The sequence below is a fragment of the Bidens hawaiensis genome, unplaced genomic scaffold (genome assembly GCF_021521415.1).
Source record: "Bidens hawaiensis isolate Kalapana, Puna unplaced genomic scaffold, B.hawaiensis_p1.1 tig00009159_1, whole genome shotgun sequence".
Taxonomy (NCBI): Eukaryota; Viridiplantae; Streptophyta; class Magnoliopsida; order Asterales; family Asteraceae; genus Bidens; species Bidens hawaiensis.
In genome coordinates, this window is record NW_027491673.1 from 862,433 (window position 1) to 880,894 (window position 18,462).

Sequence of the window (18,462 nt, forward strand, 5' to 3'; positions counted from 1 at the left end):
CGCTAATACTCCTAGTTGGACTATTAGCGACGCAGCATCAGCGGCGACAAGTCGCTAAAGGTCTTTAGCAACGACTTTTGTCGCCGCTAAAAGTCAATTTTTTTGTAGTGTATAGGTCTTTCCCCAGCCTTAGTTTGTGGTGGAACAATAGATCAAATTTATAATTGATATTAATTATAAGACACGTTATCATAGTTGTAAATGTCGTACCTAGGCGTCGATTAATCATCAATTAATCGTTAGTCGACACCCTGCGGCTAGTTTCCGATTAATCGCTTTTTGGTCAAAATTTAATATATTCAAAAATTACATACAAATTCTCCAATCTGATTAATCCCGATTAATCGCTAGTTCCTACCCCACTACCCGACAAGTAAGGGCCAAACAAGTTCTACATCACTGGCGTTATGTAAATATGTTACGTATATAACCTATGATATTGTAAAATCCTAAATATAAGTAATACAACTTACAATGTTTAACACACATAAAGGTGTTATGACGGTGTGGCTAATCCACCGGTCACCACGAAGCTAAAAAAACATGTCCTCAAATTTTGTTTTTTTAAGTTTTAATAATTAATGAGTAATTTGGCCCAACCTAGCTCGACGACATGTCATTTAGATAGGGTACTTCAGAAGTGAAAATTGCTTGACCAACCTTATATCGACAATATGTCCACAAGAAAACTGGAGCTACAGCGACGGACTTATGTCGTTGAGATAGGATTGGTTGCTATAGGCTCGTTTCTTGTAGTGGGAATGGAGAAAATATGAAATGGAGGAGTAGGTGACTGATTAATACGTAGATATTGTCTATCCAATCTCACCATTGACTTACTATGTCACACTCCCTCCTTCACAAAAAAAAAATCCCTATATATATATGAGGTATAACCCTCCATCAATCACAACAAACACTTCTTTCTCCTACATTTGTCTCTAGTTGAATTGCATAAGCATGGCCTTATCTTCTTTGTTTAAGCTTTCAACTTTTACATTATGTTTATTGTTTCTGTTTGGAACTAGTTCGGGTCAGCTATCTGCCAATTTTTATGCTAGTACGTGTCCAAGTGTCAGTACTATCATAAGAAGAGCTGTCACTACGGCTGTGTCAAATGAAGCTCGCATGGGAGCCTCATTGCTTCGACTTCATTTCCATGATTGCTTCGTTAATGCAAGTCTCTTCACTTTAGGCTCCCTGCTCCCATATTTATGTTTTTTACTTACACTCACTATTATTATTATTATTACTTAATAAACGTGAACAAGGTGGTTATATTATATATTATCCACTTAATGTTAATACTTTGCATGCCAACTATAGGCTGAAAACATATCCTACTCGGTTTGTTTTCATTCTAATTTGAGAATTTATTTAGATTAGTATTTGACGTTGAATACAATATTGTCTTCTCTCACGGTGTTTACTTGTTGACTATGATATTTTATAAAGTATAGTTTTTAGCAAGTTGAAAATAAGAAAATTGTTTTCTTTGTAGGGATGTGATGGTTCTGTGTTATTGGACGACACTGCGAATTTTACAGGAGAAAAGACAGCAGGTCCGAATAGCAATTCAATTAGAGGATTCAATGTCATTGACAATATTAAAACTCAACTAGAGAGCCAGTGTCCCGGTGTTGTTTCTTGTGCAGATATATTATCTACAGCTGCTAGAGATTCTGTTGTGGCTGTAAGTTAAACCAATTGAACATGAATAACCCGATTAAACTGATTTTGTTATTATCAATTTTGTTAACTTTGGGTAGATATCCCAAATGAATTTTTGTTTGTTTGGTAATGTGATTATAAACTTTTAATTTTCAGCTTGGTGGCCCAAGTTGGAATGTGGTATTCGGTAGAAGGGACTCAACAACAGCAAGCTTAAGTGCTGCAAATTCTAATCTGCCAGGACCCGGTTCGAGTCTTAGTGCCCTCATCTCATCCTTTTCAAACAAAGGTTTTACCGCTAATGAAATGGTAGCTCTCTCAGGTGAGTTACTTTAATATATGAATTTAAGTTAAAATGTCGGTTGAGACTTTATCAATAGCTATATGGACGCTAGTGAGTTAGTTAAAAATCACATTACACAAATGATTGTAGCCTAGTGATACCAAGATATGTAATAAATGTTTTCCTCCCATAATGGTTGAGGATTCTACTATCATTATGGACGCTAGTGAGTTAGTTGTTTAAGAAAAAGTAATAGTTATATTTTTAAATGACTTAATATTCTTTATGTCTAATTTTGTGTAGGAGCTCATACAATAGGTCAAGCAAGGTGCACAACGTTTCGCAATCGTATCTACAATGAAAACAACATTAATGCATCGTTTGCAACATCAGTGAGACGGAATTGTCCTTCGAGTGGTGGTGACAACAATCTCTCACCCCTAGATTCTACCCCTACATACCAACATTAATGGTAACGTTGAAGGCATCTATTGCTTTGATACCAACGGGTGTTACCCGGCATACCGCATACCTTACCCTGACATGGGAACCGACCTTACAATAACTAACCGGATAGGATTGGCTCGGATCTCGCATGTCTTACAACCCTCACCTTTATAGGAGAAAACGGATATTGTTCGCCAATCTCGACCCAATATTCTCAAGTGTTGGGAACCGACCATACTGTAATATAACAAGGGTCCAATCGTTGCAAGTCTCGCGGGTCTTGCCAGGTTTCGTGAATTTTTTCAGTTTTACACTTTAATTACAGTTGTTTAAATTATAAGTTTCCAAAATAAAACTAATATTTCACTAGTATTAAGTTCTTTTTAAAAAAAAGTTCGTGCCCAAAAAATCAAAATTACATTTCAAAATATTTAATATTCATATCACGACTACGTTGTAGAAGATATATGAATTAATAAACTTTGTTAGGCATAAGAGTAGTTATTTATAACGGGACCTGATGTATAACTAATGAATTGATGATTTTGAATACTACGAGATATTTATTTAATGATAAATTAAGCGCACACCAAAGGCAAGTTTGAAGATTCATTTTGTACGTGTGCCAAAAGTCTTTGGGTTCTTTGGAGTTACTTGATGTAAAGAGATTAAATGTTGAAATTGATGTCATTTCGTATAAATCATTTTTAAGAAAGAGAATTTCTAATATATGCTCTAACGATAAGAAACATCTATTTATTATGTGAAATATTCTTATTGAAACTATCATTTTTATATTAATTACATTAATCTTATAATAAATATCATATTTAACCATTTGTTATTCTATCCTAAATCTTTCTTCCATTATGAGTCTATGACTACTAATTAACTTTATTAATTACCTCTAAAATTACTTTCACGGTTTCACCACTTCTAATTTTCTCATCATTTTTCTATTAGTATTTATTATTAAACAACCACTTCCATTATTTTACTATAACTAATGCAATTGAGCTGGTTCAATGTCTTGTTAGAAAATCTCATTAAAAATAATATAATTAGTAGTTATGAATGTGAGAAAGATTTAGAAAAGAATAATAGAAGGTTAAATATAATAGTTATTATAAGATTAACGTAGTTAATGTGAAATGATAGTTTTAATAAGAATATTTCACATAATAAATGTTTCTTATATGAGCTCTCTAATCTACTCACAATCACCCATAATCAAATCATATGATTTATAAAACTTACTCACGTAATCATAAGAAACGAGCTGAGAATTCTCTAACTTATGGCTCTATGGGATATAACTGAATTTCATCTACTTTTGTATCGATGAAATGAATTAAAGGGCTTTGTGTTTTAGAATGAAAAGTTTTTGTTTTAATTTATCTCATTTGATTATGAGTTAAACTGATTAGTTTATGCAACCTTAACATTGGCTCTTTGGGTGGTGTTCTTAGACCCAATTATCTAACCGTAGTGGCGTTATATGTATCTACAGTTGGGTGTCGTTACCCAATTGTTCGGGTGTGTTGTGATTTCTATATCATAAACAAGCATTACATCTATCCGCTTTTACACTGGGGGGAGGGGGTTGCTAAGCATCCCCCTATCCTTCCCTCAAATTTTACATTAATACGATGACGAGAATTAAATACACAAAAGAGAAAAACAAAAAAGGTAAAAAGAAACTTTATTGTATTTGATTTGATATTTAAAAGAGAGAATAAAAACGGAAAAAAAAATGTTATGAGAGCAATATGTTAAATAAAATTGTTAAAAAAATGAAAGTTTAGAGAATAGAGTTTAACAAATAAAGAAGATAATACGTTTAGCCTATCCATTTTATCTCCCTTCCTTGCTTTTCGACCATGATCATTAAATATGTATTAAAGTTATATATAATAATTAAAAAGTTTGGCGATGTAACATTGGTCCACATGGTTGGTTGACCTTTTTTTTTTCTTTTAATTTGTTTTTCGTTTTTTTATTCGCGTCGTTTTGCTGCCATAAAATACGGGGTATTGTACCGCTGATATCGTCAAATAATTCCGGTCAAATTCACATTAGCTCGCGGTCGCAACCTAACGTTTTTTTTTCAGCGAGTTGTTACAAGTCCTTCGGTTCTTGGTGAATTGACGTAAGCTCACGGCCAAAACGTGCGTATATTTTTTGTTTTCGCCACTCTTTTTTATGTGGACGAATTACTTTATAACTTTAATTTAGGTGTCGTAACCTGGTACCAACCGAACTTGCGTCGCCACCACCACAAGACATGTATACGATTTAGTCCCGACAACGTCGATTTCGAGCGCATTCGCGTTAGTCCGCAAACGCAATACGCGAGTTTTTTTATCACTTTTTTTGTCACTCGATTCCAGAATCAACGAATTTGTATCAATTCCAAATGCAGCTCGCGTGGTTTTTTTTTCACACATTTCTTTTATATTTGTCTACTACATTTACAATTCATCCAACCTTCTTTTTTACATTTTTAATTTTATTTCTTTTGACACCTACGTTTTCCATTTATTACGCCTTAACGGAGTATACGGAAAGTTAACAAGGTTTTTTTTTGAGGGGGAGGGGATTATTACTGGTTTCGTAACCCGTCATCGATCGAATTCACCTCGACTAGCAGTCACACCGCACGATTTGATAAGTACATTGTACGAGTACGACTGTCAACAACATTAACTCAACGCAACGCGTCGGGTATCTTCCTAGTTATGTATATTATAAATTATCATGCCAAATATTAATGGTTTATTTTAAACGGCCAATTAATCCTTCAAATGTGATACTGACAAAATTTTCACATCGCGATACACTCGACTTCTTATACGGGGAAAACCCTCAGCTAAACCAACGCCCGTGAATACTCGTCCGAAAACATGATAGTGCGGTGAGATAAAAACCCGTTCGATTTAAAAATCCAACTAGTAAATCCACATACTCGCATAATCTCCCGACATCATTTGACAACTTGGCATTTGGCCATATATACCATCACGTCAAGTATTGAAATATAATCCATAAATATTTCTTTTTAGCAGAAAATATGGACTATTTTAACATATGATGATGAAGTAAGGTCAAACAACAAAACATGGAGACAAATTGATAGATGATATATGACTACGTTAGATTGAAATATTTGAAAAATTACAAGCTGACAACAAGATTATGGCTAATTATTGCTGTTTGCCTAATTTTTTAAAGCTGCATGAATGTCGTTTTTTTAACAACTTGAACATGTCATAATCTAGTGTCAATTCGGGTGGTGGAGGGTACACCGCCAATTTATCCCAATGAGTTCATCATGTTGTATAATGTATCTATCAAGCCATTCTTCTTTCAACTCATAAGTAAATTACAATACTAAACACCGGCAAAGCTACAAGGGATCGGGTCCCTATTCCCTCGGGCCAGCCAAGTTTTCTTCACAAGAATATTAATCATTTAGTGGATTTTTTTATTTATTTTTAGGGTATGTTTGGCAGGAAGCTTTTAGGAGCTTTTAGCTTCAAGTTTTTAAAAAAAGATCTTACTTAATTAAAAGTCTTGTTTGGTTCAAGGAGCTTGAAGCTTTTAGGTCAGAAGAAAAAACTTAAAGCTTAAAACTTCTACTAGTGGCGTTTAGAAAGAGCTACAAGCTTTTAGTATTTTAATTTACTTAAATAACCTTCCAAAATATATATATATAGATATATATATATACTATTATTGTTTTTAGTTATGCATATTTTAGTAATTATACATTTTATTAAAAAATCTAGCTACTTTGTCAAACATCTAAATATATCTAAAATGATACAGCTACTAGCTTCAAGCCACCAGCCACCAGTTTTCAGCTAGTTTTACCAAAAATACAATTTATTGGCGATTGTTAATTGAAAGTAATTGAAGCATAGCCGGATAGTAGCAAGTAAAAATGTATTTAAATTTTTTTAGTTATTATTTTTATTTATATGTTTGTACTTTGTTAGTACATTTAACTTTACCTTAAAAATATGTAGGTTTATATTATCTACGTTTATACTTAACTTTGAACATGATGCACGAAGTAACCATAACGTCTCCATCAGTTACCTAGCTGTAAACCTAAAAGGATCCAAGCCTCTCTCTATAGCTACTTTAAACCAACGTGTTAAGCAACAGGAACTCGATCGGTTTCAGTTCGGTTCGTTACAGTACCATAAAAAAACATTTTGTGACCAAAGTTGAAGGTGGAAAAGTGTTGAAGCCGGTTAAGAAATATTAATATTATTTAACAAACATTAAAAATCTTTAAAACCCTTTAAAATAACCTGTGTAAAATAAATTGTAACATATATGTCACATTTCTACAAAAGAAAGCTTTCGTAAGGTAAGCTGTATTGTTCATTTTTTGAACCAAGTTCAGGGAAGTTTAATTTATGCAAAAGCAATATATTTCTCTTTTCTATAATTTTTGCACTGTGGTGATGCAATTACAATCATGGATCTGTGCAGACAGCATTTAGCACGAATCTGACTAAACAGTAGTGCGAATCTGGCTGGAAATAAGACGCCATAATCCTTCCAGAATATCATTTGGAAGTCGTTTTTGTCATGAATCTCACCCGAAAAGTGCCTATGTACAAGATTTTCAATACAAGGCATAATATTTTTAAGCTACTATTAATTTAAAATTACAATTACTTATGAACATATTTTGCCTTGCTCTTAGCCTTAGGATTGGATTGGATTGGATTGAACTTATGTTAATGGGCCAGACTCAGGGGAAGTCAATGCACGGGATCTCGGGGATGGAGCCAGACTCGAGGTCAAGTCTTTTTCCAACCCGATGGGTATGATGTCGGAGCATCCGTGGGCTTTCATGCAATGTTTCGCATTTAATATGGGGATATTGGTTTTTAATACTCACAACTTTCTCTCGTTGGTAGATAACACTCCCAACTTTTGATTTGTCACCCATCACTCTCAATTTTCATCATATTTTCCTGTACCACTCCCCGTCTAAAGGAACACTAATCTCGTTAATGTTTTGAACTAAAAATGCCATTTAAAATAATTGAGGGATGAAAAAGAAAGTTAAATTGTTTAACATTTACCAAAATTTACCACCATCCAACCCTAGATCAAGCATCACCACTCCATCCTCATCAACCACCACCACCACTACACCAGGGTTCCAACACCAACCCGTCTACCACATAAGACATTCCTTATTTCCTTCAAAATGTTTGCATACCATATCAGATTAACAAGTAAATGGCATCAATTTAGGAATCATTGAGATTCAAATCAGAAAAGGGAATTAATAAATTGCAGATCGACTTGTGAAATTGGGGTTCTTCCTAGGGTTTTAACAAATTGCAGAGGACAGAGTTTTAGGTAGGGGTGGGGTAATAGACCGTTGTCAGTTGTCGAAGGTGTTCCGTATATTTCTAATCTGTTCCATTGTCGTCCATTGAACTATCGGGTATGACGGCGACGAGGTGGTGGAACCCTGCTCGTCGACACCCTCTTCTTTGTCTGCGTCCACCCCCGGTGTTGTACTTGTACAAATACCACTGTCCCTGTCCAGGGATCCCAGACTAGATCGTCGCCGGAAAATATGGCGGACCATCTCTCTCTATGGTTGACAATCTCTCTCTCTGGTAGCTTATATGGGTATGAGATATATGTGTTAAAAAATTAAATTTCTTTTTTACCCCCTCAACTAATTTGAATGACATTTTTAGTCCAAAATATTAACGTAGTTAGTGTTCCTTTAGACGGGGAGTGGTACAAGAAAATAGAGTGAAAGTTGAGTGTGGTATGCAACAAATTGAAAGTTGGGAATGCTATCTACCAATGAGAGAAAGTTAAGAGTATTAAAACCAATATCCCTTTAATCTGGGTGTGGAATTAGTAGTTGGATTGGGCTTGGGGAGTAACAGGCTAGGCCGAAAGAAGAATTCATTCTCTCGTTATATATCTTGTCTTTTAAAGCATTCCCGACAACTTCTCTATTTCTAAGTCTATAATTACAATAAAAAAACACTACATTTTCTCTCTCAAATACAATTAAATACTATTTTTCACATGTGTTTCATTATCTTTTCTTTTTCCTCTATTCACAACCACTTTCAAATATATTAAAAAATATATAGAGGATCAACGTTGTTCCTCCAAATTTACTCAAAATTTACTTATCTCTTTAAAATTTCTCTCTTTTCTACTCACAACCACTTACAGTCCTATAAAAATTTAGAGATTTCTCTCATAATTTTTTAATGAGCTGTTGAGAATGCTCTTAGTTTATAATTTCATTTGTGTAGTATAAGTTAGGAATTAGGATTACATGATCGTTTAGTTTTCAGTATATTATGTACTGATAAAAGTTGCAACCTTTAAGCTTGTTCGTCGAATTATTCAGTTTGAACCATTTGAATAGAAAACATTCGCTTATTGACTCATTTGAATACGTTCCCACATGTGTTTAATTATATGTTATAATAAAATAGCTTTAAAAAACTAAGTTAAAGTTTTATATGTATTTATATAAATATATGATTATAGAGAAGACTTCTTTACTTCAAACTCTATACACGTAAAATGTAAAGAATATACACCATAAACTTCTAACAACACAACAACAAATGAGTAAATTTCCAACAATTAATCAAGTGATCCGACTGTTCTACCATGATATAAGCGTACAAAAATTAAGAAAATCGTATTTATCATGGATTCTCTTCAATTGTTCTATGATTTATTTATTATTATAATTTTTTTTTACTACGACGACATTTTTGTGTTTAAGCCATTGCAGTCCCCAAATTGAGGAGGCATGATGTCTGGCCAAACAATTTTGTCTTAACTGGCCCACGCTGGCTTCAGAATTTCTCTTGGGCATTTCTTGGGAAACCATTCCGTCAGGCCCCGTCTGCCACTTGACGTTATTGTGTTACCACAAGAGTAGAATTTTCTGCATACACATGGTACTAGGATGAAAACCCGGGTGAGCTTGAGATATCAATTATTTCTTTTTACGGTTGTATTCATGTCCAATTTCTGAATTGTAATAGTTATTTTGAACAAGATCTTCTCTTAACGCTTTCCAAATGCCAAATATAACAATAAAATTTTGTACAATTTGTTATGATAAACTAAAATGATTTATAACATATTAAACAAGTTGAGTTTGATAATTATGGTGATGAAAATTGGTGAAGTAAAAGTCAAATAAAAAAGACCGGGACAAAGATTGATGTTATTTCTAATAGAGATTGGGCCGTTGACGAAAACTAATCCATATAGAAACAAAAATCTCTCTAGAAAACGAAACGCGTATGTTCCCAAGTCTGCATTTTACATTTAATTCGTTATATTTTAAGCATTACGTGAAAGTTTAGGCACAGGATTAGTATGCATGTCTTGCATTATAATATGGATATTCAATTTATCCAATTTGTTGTTACTATAATATTCAAAATTGTAGTCTTTTTTTTTTGGAGTAGTTAGTATGTTATCGTAAAATATAATACCGCCATTCAAAAAAAGAACTATAATATTTAAAACCACCCATATATTCATCACTTAATATAAGTTTTATAATATGACATTTTGACAAAAATGTTAATAATATATTTTTAACTACTTAATAATGATTCCATGCATAATAATTAGTCTTACTAAAGGTTTTTATAGACGAAATCAGATATTTTCAAACTTGAAACTCAAATACTTCAGATAATTTTGTTTAATGGTAAATATTACTCTCTCCGTCCCATTTTAAATGTCCACTTTTTCATTTTTTGTTGTCCCAATTTAAATGTCATTTCTATAAGTTTTAAACTCAAATACTTCTTTTCACCTTATTTTTATCATGTGCCACTTTGATAGTTTCTTTGCATATCCCCCAACTTCTATAAGTTTTTTATTTCGTATTTTGCTTTTATTTATTATTGTTATTATTATTATTATTATTATTAGTATTCAAACTTAACTTGTTTATTTGTTTAACTTTCTAGTGCTAAATGATTAATTAATATAAGATGTTATTTTTAAATTATTATTGCATATTTTTATTATTCGTTGCTATTATCATAGTTTTTATTTATAAATTGTTTTATTATAACTTGTTTTTGTTGTTATTACCATTTAATATATTGTTCTCTCTTTAGAAGTTTATTGCTGAACTTTATCATTTTTATATGATTTTATACATATGAGTTTTGGAGCTGGTTTTCTCTCTAGAAGAACTCTCTTTATTTTTTTGGAATAGAGGTACGGTCTGTTTACATTTCACTTTTCTCAGACCTTGCTTATAGTTTGATTTTGGTAGTATTTCATTGATTATAATTGTTGTTGTTGATTTAATTAAATCAATTAGTTTCTGGTCAAGTGCTGAGTGAATGTGTAAAATAGGAGGTTAAGGGTTCTATTCTTATAGAGTTCAATATTTAGCTGTTAAAATAATAATAATGATGATAATAAACTCGGTTAATTTCTGTCGGCATAACATACCATCTTTCTGATTCTACTCAAAATCATGTTGAAAATTGTTGTCATAACATATGATATTAATCATTGAACACAAATGCAAATAAACGTCTACTTTGATTATAATATTAAAGAACAAAGTACAATAGTAACCCTTAACAACAATATTCTTGCTTCAAGAATTTTATTTGAGAAGTAGTTTTCATCATCTTTCAGATATAAGAAGTAATCAATTGGTTCTTCGGCAATTGGTCCTGACTTCGCCACTTGATCCAGTCAGCGGGTTAAGGTTACTCATCTTAACCATTGCATTTGCGAAATCTGTCGAGAAGGTTGCCGCGTTAGAACTGTAATTTCTCACTTGGGCATCCGTTGAACCACCATTGAAAAGTTCTTGATCAGAATGCAATAAACCATTTTGGTTCAACAAATTATTGAAATATGCGTTGTCGAAAGACGTGGGAGAAACAACATCTAATGGTGACAGATTGTTGTCACCACCACTTGAAGGACAATTCGCTCTTACAGATGTTGCGAATGACGAATTTATGTTGTTTTCATTGTAGATGCGAGCTCGGAAAACAGTACACCTTGCTTGGCCAATCGTATGAGATCCTACATTGGGGTAAATATTGTATACCAATAAATACGACATAAATCATTACTTATTACGCATTTTGTGTTTTCATGTTTGATTACCTGATAAAGCAACCATTTCATTAGTTGTAAATCCTTGGTTTGAAAAGGATGAAATAAGACCACTAAGGTTCAAAGTTGGTGCAGGGAGGTTCGAATTAGCCGCACTTAAACTAGCCGTGGTGGAGTCCCTCCTCCCAAACACCAGGTTCCAACTCGGTCCACCAAGCTGAAAACAAAACCAAGGCTTGTTATAATATTTACAATATTAATTTAGGAGATATATGTAATTATGTCGTGTTCAGGGTTTTCATTTTTCTTCACTAATAAGAAATGTTTATGGTTTTTACAGCCACAACGGAATCGCGAGCAGTGGTTGCTAATATATCTGCACAAGAGACTACTCCAGGGCATGAACTCTCTAGTTGACTCTTGATGGTGTCAATAACATCGAAACCTCTCAATGAATTGTTATTAGGTCCAGCGGTTTTTTCTCCCGTAAAATTTGCAGTGTCATCAAGTAGCACTGATGCATCACATCCCTACATATCATTCCAAAGTTATGAAATTAATATTCAATATAATAATTAAAAAAAAAACATTTCACTAAGCTATATCTAGTTTGTTGGAAAAGTCTTCACGTGTCTAAGGACCCATAAGAGAACAGATGAGTAAGTTCTTTGTCGGGTAGACAAAGTCAACAACTAAACCCGCGTAAGAATCTACTTTAAGGACGTAGATATTATGTGATTAACTAATTTTGCTTAACCAAGTATTTTCTTTAACAAAATAATGATTAACTTCTTTATAATACTATACAATATATTAGAGGAACGGGGTTCTTTAATGGGAGTACGAAACACCCAAAAATTCAAGAAAGTCACGGTTCTAATACTCCGTATTAGAGTTCTTTTAATAGGAAGCTAGTAAAATTTTACAATATTTAGGCTTATGTAACTAGAAAAGTTTAGTAAAAGTTAACAAAAATAATAATTACTGTAAGTTAAAACACCTTACTTATTAGACTACTTGTGAAAGGTATGGAGGCATCATTAACCATCTCATTCACCAAACCACAACATGCCAAACCCCCCCCCCCCCCCACCCACCCACTTTCTTTCTTTTTTTTATCTAGTTAAACCTATTCAATCAACAATGCGCTTGTTAAATGGTTGATTAGTTAAAACCACAAAACACGGTCTTTTTTTTAAACATACACTAAATTCTTCCTAAAAGTAAATGAAAATTCTCAATAGGTTCGCGTACTATTTCTTGAACTTAAACCAACTATTCAATCTAGGTTTTTTTATAATAAGTTACATAATACCAAAGCACAATGTGATGCTAACTAACTAGCAGGTTATACGTCGTCAAAGCGCACTGCAATGGTAAAAGAAACGACAAGGAGGTATGGTGATTGGATACTTGCATTAACGAAGCAATCATGAAAATGTAGACGGAGCAAAGAAGCACCCATTCGCGCTTCATTTGAGACAGCAGAGTTCACGGCACTTGATATGATGGAGCTAAAATTAGGGCATGAGCTACCATAAAAGTTGGCTGACAGTTGGCCTGAGGTTGTCTCAATGAATACACACAAACACAAAATACATGTTGATAGACTATACATGTAAGAAGATGATGATGAAGCCATGAACTCAACTAATTGAAGAAAGGTAAAGAAGGTGGTAGGAGAAAGGAATTTGTAGTGCTTAGTTAGATGTATATGTGCATTATATATAAGGACGTGAGAAGGTGATTTCATGCACCGTTGAACCAAAGTTGTAAAATAGTGTTACCTTTGTGGTTATTATGGAAATTAATCAAAGGATTACCTTATTACTTTTTTTTAACCTGGATACACGTGGTAACTCGATGGCAAAAAAGCGACCCCCATACACTCGTGATCGCAGACAACGCTGGATAGCCCAAGCCCATCTACTGTTCCAGGGAAAACCCGCCACTGAAGCCCACTATCCCAAATCTTCACCCCTTCAATTCAAGCTTTTATCATATAATTTTTATATTTTTTATTATTATAATGAATGATATATTGATATTATTATTTTGAAAAGAAATTTGAAGTAACTTGTGTTTTAAGCATTTAACTAAAAGTCATCATTATTCGAAGAATTATTATAAAATATAACATAAAACGTAAGATTGAACACGTGAAAAACCTATTATATAAGTCATCAAAAGTGAATATGAATTATCAAGGGAAATCAAACATTTAACTGGAGATGAACTGGATTCCAAAATAAGAGAAAAATGATACTGAGCGGATTTAAAAATTGATTTTTTTCTTTTCTTTTAGGTTGATGTGAGAACTGAGAAATATTGAAGACCCTACCTATATTGTTATTAATTTAAAGTTGTTTAGGTGAATTGTAAATTTTAACCATCTCCTTATTAAAAAAATGGCTGAGAAAAAATGAGGGGAAAAAAAATAAGGTATTGAATGTATTTTTTGAATTTTTCAAGTTTTCTTTCTTTTTTATAAGCTCATAACTTTTTTAAATGTCAGGGCATTTTTTAAAAACACTCAAAAATTAACACTAATGTGCCTAATTAGGCTAATTATAAATTCTAACTATCTGCTTTTTAAACAAATGGCTGAGAAAAAATGTGGGGAAAAAAAACTAGTATTATTTTTTAATTTTTTAATTTTTTAATTTTTTTAGCAGTTTTGGGCATTTGTTTTATTCACGAAATGTTTACAATAAAGTGGCAGGTAAACGGGCAACAAGCTGCGCCGCTACCCACTTTTGAATAGCAAAGTCAATCCTACTAAAAACGAAGATTTGAGACCTAGGAGTTGAAGAGGTTCCGTGTACGACACGCTGAACCCTACTCAAAAAATTTACAGCCTCTAGGGCCAAGAAACCAAATGTATCAAAAGCAAATGGAAGAAAGACATGTTGATTCTCTAAACAAGTTTTCTCGGTATTAAGTGTATTTTTCGAATTTTTCAAGTTTTCCTTCTTTTTTATAAGTTCATATTTTTAAATGTCAGGGCTTTTTTTTAAATACACTCGAAAATTAAGAATTTCTATATTTAATATGAGTAATATATATATATAACAACATTTTTTTTCGAACGGTTACTTTCACAGTTAAGTTATCTCACTACGCGAACACGTCGCGCCCCACCACCCCACTCAGGATGTTGACATGATCGGGATCCGCGCCAACATCCGAGTTTGGCTTGGCGTGTCCTGTAAAACCATATATAAATTAAAGTAATAGAAAACGCGATGTATTTTACTGAAAGATTTTTGTGCTATAATTTTTGGTTGCATTTCTTTATGTTGCATTTTTGTGTTAAATTTTTTGTGCTACTTTTTAGTAATGAATTTTTCATACTAGTTTTTTTGTACTGTTTTATAAAATTAACCTATTTACCGCACTTGTTTGTTTTTTATTTTCATATTACTATTTATAGTTTATAAAAATTAGAATTTCTTTTTTGATGTTATATATTTGTATCAGCATTTTGTCGTGAGTTTCTTTCGCGTGGTGAATATCAAGACCGGCTTTGAGGGTGGCAGGGAAGGTAACCGTCCACAGCCTGATCACTTCGATAGGGACAAGGTGGTACTTGTGATATTTCGGCTTTGGAAGCATTTTATTGGTAATTTTTTGGACGCATTTTATTTCGGTTTGAGACTCACCGTCGTAACGCACGAGTTTTACCGAATCTTTTGTTTGAATTCCAGTATCGTAAGTAACTTAACCGAGACAGACCGAATTTGCGTCGACTCACTACTGCAACTTTCGGGACCGACAACGCTAAGATTTTATAGGCCTCTTTTAACCAAACCCGACCAAATCCCGACTAACCGTCATGACGTCTGGGACCGCCAATGCTCGGTTTTTAACGACGCTCAGGTTTTACCGAAGCACCTCCCGGTACCGACAACATCCAAATTTTACCAACCAATTTTTAGTTCTGATACCATAAAACATGTAACCGAAACCGATCGAAATTGCGTGACTCACCATTGCAATGCTTGGGACCGACAACGCTCGATTTCCCAATACTCGGGTTTTACCGACCGAATAAACTTCGTTTTAAATACATATTTTTTAAATGTTAATTTGAAGAATTTATTTTATGTGTTTTAATGCTTGTGTTTCACCAATACTGTTTCACCAATTTGAAGAAAGACATGTTGATTCTCTAAACAAGTTTTCTCGGTATTAAGTGTATTTTTCGAATTTTTCAAGTTTTCCTTCTTTTTTATAAGTTCATATTTTTAAATGTCAGGGCTTTTTTTTAAATACACTCGAAAATTAAGAATTTCTATATTTAATATGAGTAATATATATATATATAACAACATTTTTTTTCGAACGGTTACGTTCACAGTTAAGTTATCTCACTACGCGAACACGTCGCGCCCCACCACCCCACTCAGGATGTTGACATGATCGGGATCCGCGCCAACATCCGAGTTTGGCTTGGCGTGTCCTGTAAAACCATATATAAATTAAAGTAATAGAAAACGCGATGTATTTTACTGAAAGATTTTTGTGCTATAATTTTTGGTTGCATTTCTTTATGTTGCATTTTTGTGTTAAATTTTTTGTGCTACTTTTTAGTAATGAATTTTTCATACTAGTTTTTTTGTACTGTTTTATAAAATTAACCTATTTACCGCACTTGTTTGTTTTTTATTTTCATATTACTATTTATAGTTTATAAAATTTAGAATTTCTTTTTTGATGTTATATATTTGTATCAGCATTTTGTCGTGAGTTTCTTTCGCGTGGTGAATATCAAGACCGGCTTTGAGGGTGGCAGGGAAGGTAACCGTCCACAGCCTGATCACTTCGATAGGGACAAGGTGGTACTTGTGATATTTCGGCTTTGGAAGCATTTTATTGGTAATTTTTTGGACGCATTTTATTTCGGTTTGAGACTCACCGTCGTAACGCACGAGTTTTACCGAATCTTTTGTTTGAATTCCAGTATCGTAAGTAACTTAACCGAGACAGACCGAATTTGCGTCGACTCACTACTGCAACTTTCGGGACCGACAACGCTAAGATTTTATAGGCCTCTTTTAACCAAACCCGACCAAATCCCGACTAACCGTCATGACGTCTGGGACCGCCAATGCTCGGTTTTTAACGACGCTCAGGTTTTACCGAAGCACCTCCCGGTACCGACAACATCCAAATTTTACCAACCAATTTTTAGTTCTGATACCATAAAACATGTAACCGAAACCGATCGAAATTGCGTGACTCACCATTGCAATGCTTGGGACCGACAACGCTCGATTTCCCAATACTCGGGTTTTACCGACCGAATAAACTTCGTTTTAAATACATATTTTTTAAATGTTAATTTGAAGAATTTATTTTATGTGTTTTAATGCTTGTGTTTCACCAATACTGTTTATACCATACTGTAACAAACATAACCGAAACTATCCGAATTCGCGTCGACTCACCACTGCAACGCCCAGGATTTACAAAACTTGATTTTTACGAACGCCCCGAGTTTTACCGATTGAATAAATGTCGTTTTGATATTTTCTTTTTTTATATTTAGTCTTTTTGTATATGAATTTGATGAATTTATTTTTTTAATTTTAACACTTGGTTTAACCAATATTTTTATACCATAAGGAGCTACTAACCGAATTTGCGTTGACTCGCTTTCGTAACGCTCAGTTTTTACCTGCCAGGGTTTTACCAACATTCGTGTTCCAATGCTCGAATTTTACCAACCAGATAAATGTTGTTTTTAAGTATTTTAATTCTTTACATGTTAATGTTTTTATTTCGACAAATTTAGTTTTTTGGTTTAATTATGTTACCAAGCGAAACCATATTAGTGCGCCGTTGCAATAAGACGGGTACGTGAGCAGATTCTAACACATCAGGTTGAACACTTGTTATTAAATAAAACTGTTTTAGACTGTTTATCGTATTAGATATTCTTTTATCATAAAACACCCTTTGTGATATGATGGTAAAGGTGGTGGTGTTGTTAGAATAAATATATTTTATATATATTTATATATGGCCCTTATAATTATTTATCTTATTATTGATCATTGACCTAAATAACCTTATGTTTATAACTGGTAAATCCTTGATGGACGGAATTACCCTTACTAACATTAATAGGGTTTCCCCTTGGGTGTATATATAGAGAGCTTATTAGAGAGGTTAATAACTAATGATGAATAATAACACCATAAGAATCATCCCCTACCTCTCTCTCTCAAATCGTGTTCATCAAGAACACCTAATCTCCATCCTAACCATACACCCTAAAGGAGAACTCGATCAGATTAAGAAGATGTCAATCTCAAACATCACTGGATTATCAGGTATTACATATTTCCTTGTTTACATTATATCATCGATTATAGAAACTGATCAACATGTGGTATCAGAGCATGATGTTGATTAATCAGTTTCTTCGATGTCCATAAAAACTGGAATTAAAATAGGAAACGAGTTTTTGATTAAAACCCTTATGTTTACGGTTTTGATCATCATCATAAAACTGATTGGATCTGATGTTCGTATTACTTCTAACGAATTGTTAGGTCTGATTAAAACCTGTTCATTATAAAAACCTGATTATTTTCGAAATCTGTTTTACAAAACTTTCAGATTTCGATTCCAGTATTAAATCTGATAATATAATCGAAAACAGTTTCGTAAAATTCTTGAAACTGTTCTTGTTTTTTTCGAAGATGTTCTTGAAGAACATCATAATTTTCGAAAACTAACCTTAATTAGGATTAACTTGGGAAAATGAAATCTGTTAAAGAGATAATATTATCTCTAAGTTTAATTTCAAAATCTTTTAAATAAAATAAAAGATATAATTTTGAAATCTTATTAAAATTAGAGATAATCTAAAACTTTAAAGAAATAATATTATCTCTAAGTTTAATTTCAAAATCTTTAAT

The 18,462-nt window shown here is 33.1% G+C and overlaps 2 protein-coding genes across 2 annotated transcripts; one reads left to right on the forward strand and one right to left on the reverse strand.

The window, feature by feature from the left end:
* The first annotated feature begins 751 nt into the window (after positions 1-751).
* On the forward strand, positions 752-2,424 carry LOC143531372 (cationic peroxidase 1-like). The gene is made up of 4 exons (XM_077026677.1): positions 752-1,176; positions 1,502-1,693; positions 1,828-1,993; positions 2,258-2,424. The coding sequence occupies exons 1-4, from the start codon at positions 961-963 to the stop codon at positions 2,422-2,424; spliced, it is 741 nt and encodes a 246-aa protein (XP_076882792.1). The 5' UTR covers positions 752-960.
* Positions 2,425-10,937: 8,513 nt separating this feature from the next.
* Positions 10,938-13,200, reverse strand: LOC143531348 (cationic peroxidase 1-like). Its single transcript, XM_077026665.1, has 4 exons — positions 12,951-13,200; positions 11,872-12,063; positions 11,585-11,750; positions 10,938-11,500 (listed from the first exon to the last, which is right to left on the reverse strand). Exons 1-4 carry the CDS (start codon positions 13,173-13,175, stop codon positions 11,115-11,117), a joined length of 969 nt encoding a protein of 322 aa, XP_076882780.1. The 5' UTR covers positions 13,176-13,200; the 3' UTR covers positions 10,938-11,114.
* Between the last annotated feature and the right edge of the window lie 5,262 nt (positions 13,201-18,462).